Raw genomic sequence first — 9643 nt, 5'->3', positions numbered from 1 at the left:
TTTGTTATAAAGAGACAACGGCATTTCAAACTGTTACGTATAACAAAAACCCACTTTACATGCGGCAATATTCTACTCTAATATGTTTTCTATCCATTTATATAATTCCAATCTACTTCTTGAATTTATTGAAGTCTATCTTCTTTTTTTATATCTATCTACCTTTTTATTATTTTCTCTATCAGTTGTGATTTATTTTCAATGTTTCTGCTATTTTATTCAAACCACAATTAATATGTTCATTTTAAAAAGTAGAACATCAATTGATTTGCTTTTTCAAATACATCGGGCGTTTTTAGCAACATAGTTCTGTCAATTATATTAGTAATTACCTTTTTTCTTTTTTTTCCATATTTTTAGTTTAAACAAAGTATGTGGTAAGATTCATTTAAATAAAAATGAATTACAGTAAGACAATCATTTTTTCATCTGAAATTTTGTATTTTCAAAATGATTATTATTTACTACATAAAATAACATAAACTGATAAGAACTAAGTATTCAACTTTAAAATTCCGTTCTGTTATTGTATAACTTTATAATTAGGCTTCATTACAAAATGATAATTTACAAAAGATTTTTGTTTGAATTTATTTCTCACAAATTAAAAATATCTCAATAAACTAAAATAACCGGCACATTTTATAAGATAAAATAATAACAAGGATTTAGTGTTTTAAGAGAATGATGCATACATAGATAAAGTAAAATTCAATCATTTGAATAAAATTATTAATAGAATGGAAAACAAAATCAAAGGCGTTCCTACCAAATGTAATCTGAACCACTGTCGATATCAACGCTACAAGATAAAAATGAAACGGATAAAAGTGTCTTGATTAAATGTTGGCATAAAGTTAATATTTATTAAAACTTAAGTGTCAGATTTCTATATTTTATGTGGTATATATATATATATAATAGTGAAACGCTAACTGATTTCACCTGTGGAGCGATAGATTATTTGACAAAACACTCGACCTTCAACTACTAGGTCACGAGTTCGAGCCCCGCTTAATGTAGTTCGAACCAGGCGGTTGAGTAGTATCACCGGTAGTTACACAAAGCATATTTCGAAGCTGAGTATACGAACCCGCGCTTGACAAAATAGGCACATAAACTAGATTTATGATATTCAACTTATGAAATTTTTATTATCTTTCCAGTAACTTGTACTAAATTTTCATTCTGCGCCTATTTAAATTCATGAGGAATTATATTTCAACTAAGTCTAGGATAGAGTGAAATGAGCCAAGTGAATAATTCTAATTGTTTGTTTAGTGGTAACTTATCATTGAGATAATTTTTAATGAAAGTCCAATTTAAGATTATGAATACAATGGTCTTGAATGCTGTTAGAGGTATGAGGGTGGTTATCACTTCCCGGTTGCCCACACCGTGGAAGGGTTGTTCTGAAAACATCAAGGGTCAGTGTAGAAATATGAATTGAGAAATTGTTAACGCAGACTACCCTATATATTTGAACTATCATTTATCAAAAATAAGAGAATGAGGTAATTTACGGCCATCGTAATACAATGTGAATCATTAGGATGTGATGCAGTAGTCTAACGATGATACACTTGCCTTTGAGATCTGGGTAAAGTCCTATTCACTATTAGACTGAAGTAAAATAACCGTCCGGTTATCCGAAATTATAATTTTTCTTAAACTGATGGGAAGTTCGTACGATACCTATTGTCAAATCAGTTTACAAAGGAAACCGAAAGACAATGGTACGTGCACATATAAAATATTTTCAAAAAATGGTAATCATGAAAAGCGATAGCTATCAGAGTAAACACACCATAAAATTAACTATTGAGTCAAGCAAAACAAAATGGTCTTATTAATAAAAAAGGTTAGTACACCAATTATGTCACTTGGCTTAAACAGAAATAAAGACTTACCTGGTATCTTGAAAGGACATGAATAGGATTTTTGTTTATCAATTAAATAACTATTCCTAGTACCTATTGATTTCCAGTATAATGCTTGCCAAATATATTTACTTTTCCCATAATAGTTTGTATATAAGGAAAACTAACAATATGTACTGTGTCATAGTTAAGAGTATGGGAAAATCAATACTGATGCCAAAAAGTAGTATGAAAAAAGAACAAAATGTTGTTTTCTTTCCAAATCCCAAATGTTTCAAATGTATATTTGTATATATATCAAAATCTTGTTTAGGAAAACAACTGTATAACAGGCCCTAGCATACTGTATTGTCAGTATGGGTGATACATGAAACAGTCATTATTACTACATCCATACCTTAAGTATCACATAATGTAGATTGTATAATAAATAATGTTTACAAGAAACCATTGTCAAATTATTACACAATCGAAATTCGTCAAAAAGATTAATTGTATTATATACAATATAACTGTTACTTATGTAGATGTTAAACGGGTTACCTATCAAGTGTTTTTTTCATAAAGTAGACGTGTTTTCAATATTCTAGGGAAATTTGGAGGTAAAAGCATTTAAAATACTGAGACGATTTTCTGCCCGATGAATGACACGATGTACGAAACATGTTCAAAACTCTTGTTTTATTGTTCTTTAGTATCTAAGACCAAGTATGGTGTACTTTGTTGAAATGTCATTATGATAAACCTCATAGGTTTAGTTAAGTAGGCATTGAGGATAAAATTATACACGTAAAAGTAACTTGCTACACAATGACTAACTAAAACTCCATTGTGTACAGAACACACATTAGTGTATCCAGAATGATACTCTTAGAAAGCAAACTCAAGTTTATTCTACATTAAAAATTGACATAAAAAGCATTGTAAGTGTATGGGAACTAGAGAATTCCTCCACTTTAGTTTGGAACTCTGCAATAAAGGGCACTCATGATACCGAACCGGTTCGAACTCAGGACCTTCAACTTTCCTGCAACCAGTACATTTTTGGATCACTTTTGAAAATAGACTGCGATCGTGCAGTGATAAATCTACTTAAATAAAAGATCCAAACGATCACCATAAGACCCACAAGTCTAGGATTTCATCCCAAAGTTTATCATAAGTTTGTATTGCTGGGAAATTACATACCAAGGTAAAGCTATTTTCCAGTACTGATGTCAGTTCAGGGTGAAAACAGTAATAGTTCAATAAATTGTAAATTGTTGTATGTCATAGAAATACACCAAATAAAACTGGAAACGTTTACATAATCATAGAAATGATCAAGTTGCTGAGGCTTAGATTATTGATTAGTTACTTTGATATTTTGATCTACAATCGTAATGGTAATAATCAAACGTTTTGAATTATGATTTATTATCATTTCACATGAAATATGATATATTTTTTCGCTTACTCATTTGGAATTAATTCATCTTTGTTGAAATTTCCTGGTGTAAAATGACACCTAGTTTTACCATTATTCAAACTGATAATCTCTGATTCACTAGAACTAAAATGATGCTTTAAAATGGAGAATAATAAAAAAAAGATAACAATTCAACATAATTGATAGATAATCACAGTTATTATGCAGTAATTAATCAATAAAACAAATATGATTTATTCAATTTGGTTACAATTAACAATGTACAGTTGAACTGTTTTCGAGACATAAAAATGGTTTATATTTCAAACAGACAAAATACACAATTATTGAATGAATTAAAATTATGGTGTCTGTACGAAAGTCAATAAAATTTTTGCCATAAAAACTAAAAAGGATTTAATGATGTGCAGATTAAAATGAATTGTCGACGATATCCAACTTAAAATCCTAAGTCACCTATTTTCCAACTATGCAAATATTTCAATATGTATTTATGCTTTCAACTTGTCTTAATTGACTAATCATATAGGTTAACTGTGTAATCAAGTGGAACAATCACAATATTTGGTATATTTTTCGCTTTACATATTCTATGGAGAAACGAGAGGTAATCATCATTAAATATAGAAATCAACAAATTATACTAAGATTTATGTTTAAAATGTATTTTTACTGATTTCCACCTTATTTAATAGTGTCTTAAAGCTATCCTAATTTGAAAGAAGTAATCCGATGAGGGTTGGGAAGCAGTGTCCTGAACTAACAACTTGGAACTTGAATAAATATCTTCATGAATTTTTCAGGTCTATTGAATATTTAAACACCAACACTGCACCCACTATGTGTTAGCTTTGTGATATATGCTCGTGAAAATTATGGCACGAAAACTATTTTGATTTGTCTCGATGCCCAATGCTAACTGGATATGTAAGTGTGAAGTTTTTACATCATTATCGTTCGTGCTTTACTTTTGATAAAGATATGTTATTAAAAGATCAATTGTCAAAACCAATATCTGGTAAAAATAAGAGAAAAGGACCATTTCCACTCACTCCATTCTCGAACCATAAGGGTTTTTCTTTTGAACTAGGTGAATGATATCCATTTGTTATCTTAGTTCCGTTCACTGCTTGATTACATGTATAAGACACCGGTGATTTAGAACTAGTATTTAAACTAAGCTTTAAATATTTTTCCATTAAACCATTACAATCAGTTTGTTTTGTTATTGTATGGCGTGATGTTGGTGAGGTATTCTCATTGGATATAGGTTTGTTCTGATCATCGTTACCCAGTGAACACTGTTTCGGTGAACCTATTGAAGTCAGAAAACAGAGAATATTTTTTTTCATTAAGCGTATAAAATCAAAGTGACATTCAAAAAACAATTGAGTATGATTTGTACGTTGCTATTTCAATAGATACACAAGATTGGTAATATTTTTGTAACATTAACAACTGAATAGTAACCCAAGTTATGTCTACCCAGCTGCTTAGTTTTGATTTGATTTTATCGGTCAGGTTCCACTGTTTTCAATAGCTCAAACATCATAGCATCCCGTGCACTATGTTCTGTTTGGTATTTCCTTCTTTGGCAAAATTTATGTAAATCTAGAACTGATGAGGCAATGAACTGTTCCGATGAAGTTACACTAAATGAAATTGAAAGCAACATCTGTATGTATACTGAAACAACGCTACACAATATTTTAATAATTAGGTCAAACAAGAATATGATTATAAATAAGTGTTTCAAAATTCAGTTTAGTATTCTGTGTTAAACTGATAAATTTGAAACCGATTGTCATTACAGAACTGATATCGTTCGAAGAAGAATAAAAATATAACTAAGATCGATTCATGAATTCAACTATTAAAATTGCTACAATCTTCAAAATCCCCGTTCTGATATTAATCATGTGCTCAGTAGTGACAAGATTCAAGATGGATTTCTTAGAGTTTCAATGAGAAGCTGGGATTAGTGCAGTCCAATCCGTCTCGTGTGGAGACAGTTATCCACCTCAGACGATGGATGAACGGTTGAGAAAGATCATGGACCGATTGAAGTTAGACACTAACACTGTTGGGTGCCGGCTCAGTAGTCTAGATGTTAAACGTTTGCGAGCAAGACCGAAGCTCCCGGGCTCGAATCCCGCGTGTGAAACCATAAGTGCACACTGTCGATTAATCCCATACTCCGGCGAAACGGTTGTCTAGTGCTCCCAGGTTTTCAATGGTGGTCTAGCTTAGATAATCTCACGAATTCAACTGTCGAAATATAGGTATCATTAACAAGGTTTGATTTTATAATTTCGAATAAATTGAGCATTGGGTAGATTGTTATAAATAAATAAATAATATATTATTTGTTTATTTATATTAAAATATAGTTTACTTGTATAATTACTCAAGTATTATTCAAAAGACAAGATTTGGATGTCTACTGATGACATATGAAGTATAATACAAATGAATTTAAATCAAAAGTAAGGAAATGTTGTATTCCAAGTAAGTGACCGAACGATAGTGATGACAAAACACGTTATCAGATCAATACTGTAAGTTTTTCGGTTTTTAAACAGATATATTACTATATACTTAACATTGTAAAGAAGATAATCATAAAATATATGATGTTCCTTTTTTCAATGAAAAATCTTATGATAATCAATTTTAAACCCGTGATATAATTTCCTAATAAATATTACAATAAATAGTATAAATAAATACACATTGAAATATTGAACAATTATTGGATGATAATTAAATAGTAAACTAGATTCCATTCAATTTAAAAACAACTTAATCAAAATGTACAAGTACAAGTACAATACTTTTGCGTTTTATTTAAAAAAGAAAACAAATAGAATTTTAGATTAATTTAGTTCTCCATCATAAGTACCTAATAATTAATTGATTGTAGAGTTTATGTCAATGATTGGTTTAAAAAGAAAAATAATTCCATCATTATGATGAACTTCTTTATTTGCTTTAGAATAAAGATGTAATTAAATGATAATGACAAACCAATCAGATTTAAGATAGAGTGTTTCACTGATGCCAATCAGTGATAAAACTCCGAACCGTAATTTCTTATCCTAACTTCTTATTCAAACTCCTAATCTTAATTCATAACACTATTTATTTCATTACCCTAGTTTGAGTCGAAGTGGTTGAGATTTTGTAAGGTCATTTCTAGAAGTGCTCAAGGTCGTCCCTATACTTTAGTTCCACCAAAATGAAAGAAAACACAGATGAAAGAATACCAAGAAAAACAAATATTGAACATGTGAATAGCCACAATACTTAAAATGGCCTGAATAGCTAATTTAAACTGTGTTGTAAAATAATTCACAGACAATTTGACTTATCGATCAATAAAATAATCGGATATGAATTTCTTTCTCTAAATCAATAAATACAAACAAGTCAACAAAAGTCAATCATGACATCGGTTATTTAATGTATATTAAACAAGTTTAACTTGTCATATTTTACAGTCTAATATGACGTTAAATGGAAAACAAAGCTACTGGGAATCACTGATATTTAAGAAATGTCTTAAAGAAGTGCTTATAACTATATTATTATTATTATTATTATTATTATTATTATTATTATTATTATTATTATTATTATTATTATTATTATTATTATTATGTCTCACAATTCTAACAATCCACATCATTCACCCTGATTAAGTCGTTTGCTTCTTTTGTTTGGAAGCTGCTATACATTATGTTATTTTACTAACCAATTCATGTCTCCTAATGTTTTCTTGCTTAGAATTAGTAAGTTATAGAATAATCAGTCAATGCTTTTTTCTACAGAATTCAAATAGAAATAAACATAAAGAAAATCTTAACAAAAATTCAGAAAAAAATTCAACAACAAAACTCTTCAAAAATGAAGACTTTTAGTCACAAGGGACACTGGCTACATCATTCCTACTGTATTTTAAAACTGACCTCACTCCATTACTAATACTGTGCCTACTTTCTTACTTACGCCTGTTATCCCCTTCCCGTGTAGGAGCATAGGCCGCTCACCAGTATTCTCCATTAAACTCTGTCCTGAGAATTCCTTTCCAGCTCTTTCCAGTTGATATTCATCCTTTTCATGTTTACTTTCAATTACCGACGCAACGTGTTACTTGATCTTCCACTTTTTCTTTTTCTTTCGGGATTCCAAGTTAGATCCTGTTTCGTGATGCAATTTGATGATGCCTACAATGTATGTCCCATCCACTTTCGGTATCGTTTCCTCATTTTTTCCCAGATGGAAGCTGGTTTGTTCTCTGCCTGAACAGGCTGTTGCTGACGGTATCCGGCTAACGGAAATTTGTTCATAAATAGTTGTACCTTTTTCATGATAATTGTGGTAGTTTTCTAAGTTTCTGCTCCGTACAGTAGAACTGTCTTGACTCTGAATTGGATGTTGCCTTGCATACAGTTGTTTTGAGTTCGAAATGTTCTTTAATTCCGCCTGCAGCTCTTTTATGGTTAACGTTGGTTTCAAGCACGTGTAAAAGAGGAGTGTTAGACATGGGGTTATCAACCCTATCCCACAGAAAACAACCTTGCTAAATAATCGTTAGCCAGGATAAACATATTAAACCATTTAAACCCAGCCTTCCGAGTTGAATGATCTTCATTGAGAAGAATTATGACGCCACATAGTGAGAGCCGAGATTCTTCGGAAGTCACGAGACAAATGCACTATCTAACAATCAGAGCAACCATCAATACAGAGAAATGGAATAATACTATGCTAAACAATAGAAAATCAACCGAAGTGTGTGCTTATTCATTTTTTCAAAAATAATTAAGTTTAAAAACCAATTCTTATAATTATTTGATATGTGAATAACTTTTGTTTATTAATTGACAGTAGTAGAACAACGTGTGTGTGTGACAAAGCACAATTTGTTTGCTGTTTTATTTTTGTGAGTAGACAACAACAACAAAAAGTTGAACAAAACCTTATTTCTTTTTCTTAATTAATTTGTCATCATAACTTGACATTATAATGCTTTACAACTCATAATAAGATCGTTACTATTTAGGTTAACATGAGTTGTGTGATGGGTTATTTTAAATTATTTAAAAAATAGACTGTTAGCTAACTGAACTTTATACTTGAATGCTATTGATTTTATGAATAAATTTTGAAAACAAAACCTGCACATTAATGTGGAGTTGATGATAGTGATTACGATAACTGCATAAAGGTCATTAACTGTTAGTTTGAGTTATATTGATAGTATGAGATATAGTGTTTAGGTTTCATGCAATAACCGGGATCAGTAGGTTTGAGATGTTGAATAACATAAGTCAGTTGCACTTACCCTTTATCTTACTCTAAATCTTGAATCCCGATGTCCATTCATACAAGCCTTCTCATTCTGTTCTTTTAAAACTATATGCTGAATATCTATTTAATTTTTCATTGTCGTTACTACTACGTTATTTCGACACCATTACTATTCATCTTGGTTAATTTCATCTCGTAATGTTAATATGATATGGTAACTTAAACTAATTGACATTTTTAATATCTCAACAATTGAAATTACTAAAATCTCCACAAAACCCCCATCTGATATCGATTATGTTGAACATAACTGACTGATGACAGAAGTAATGATGAACGTTAACTGAAATAAAATATCCGCTGGTTAACTGTTTGTTTGTTCGTTTTACATCAATGTTTCAATGGGAATTCTAAGTTGCTTATTATTTCAATAACAATGTCACTATTATTATGTAAATTACACATTCATTGGTAACCTATATAATCTATATTTTTCAAAGATAAATTTAAAGCACTAATGTACTTTGATGGTTTTGCATTGTTTATTTACTTTCGTAGTCATACATCTATACTAGATCATAGATATATTGTTGCAAAGAGACGACAAACGAAAATGTCAATATTTGTTCTCTAGTTGATTTGTTATAACTTGTCATTTGAATGCTGATTGTCTTGCCTCTTTTAATGCAACTTTATATCTGGTCGTCGGTGATTGTTATGTCGGAAACGCTTATCACTTATACTCAAAACGAGGGACCTCTGCAATTCCCACGATGCGAAAGTATGAACACGAAAACTGAAGATTTATTGACCCCCCAAAACACGACGACGACGCTAGTCAAAAATACACCCACTTATATATTGATTGTATACACACTTTGATTAATAATTAGGATGAAATCACACATATGAAAAATACTTAGATTTATAACAAATCATATGCTGAGCATAGGTCTTGTCAACAATGTCGTATGTTATGCAAAATAAAATATCACATTGGAAAACAAAACCGAATGCTACA

The 9643-nt window shown here is 30.4% G+C and overlaps 1 protein-coding gene across 1 annotated transcript in view; it reads right to left on the bottom strand.

Moving 5' to 3' along the window:
* Positions 1 to 426: 426 nt before the first annotated feature.
* OFD1 (oxidative DNA demethylase) overlaps positions 427 to 9643 on the bottom strand; it is a 45397-nt gene continuing 36180 nt past the window's right edge. The window contains exons 20-22 of the mRNA XM_051218515.1: positions 4362 to 4624; positions 3337 to 3443; positions 427 to 802 (exon numbers count right to left, since the gene is read on the bottom strand). Coding sequence (XP_051074387.1) covers positions 766 to 802; positions 3337 to 3443; positions 4362 to 4624 — 407 coding nt within the window. The 3' untranslated portion in view covers positions 427 to 765. The remainder of the gene's footprint in view (positions 803 to 3336; positions 3444 to 4361; positions 4625 to 9643) is intronic.

The sequence above is a fragment of the Schistosoma haematobium genome, chromosome 1 (genome assembly GCF_000699445.3).
Source record: "Schistosoma haematobium chromosome 1, whole genome shotgun sequence".
In the NCBI taxonomy this organism is placed as follows: domain Eukaryota; kingdom Metazoa; phylum Platyhelminthes; class Trematoda; order Strigeidida; family Schistosomatidae; genus Schistosoma; species Schistosoma haematobium.
This window is presented reverse-complemented; position numbering and strand designations above follow the sequence as displayed.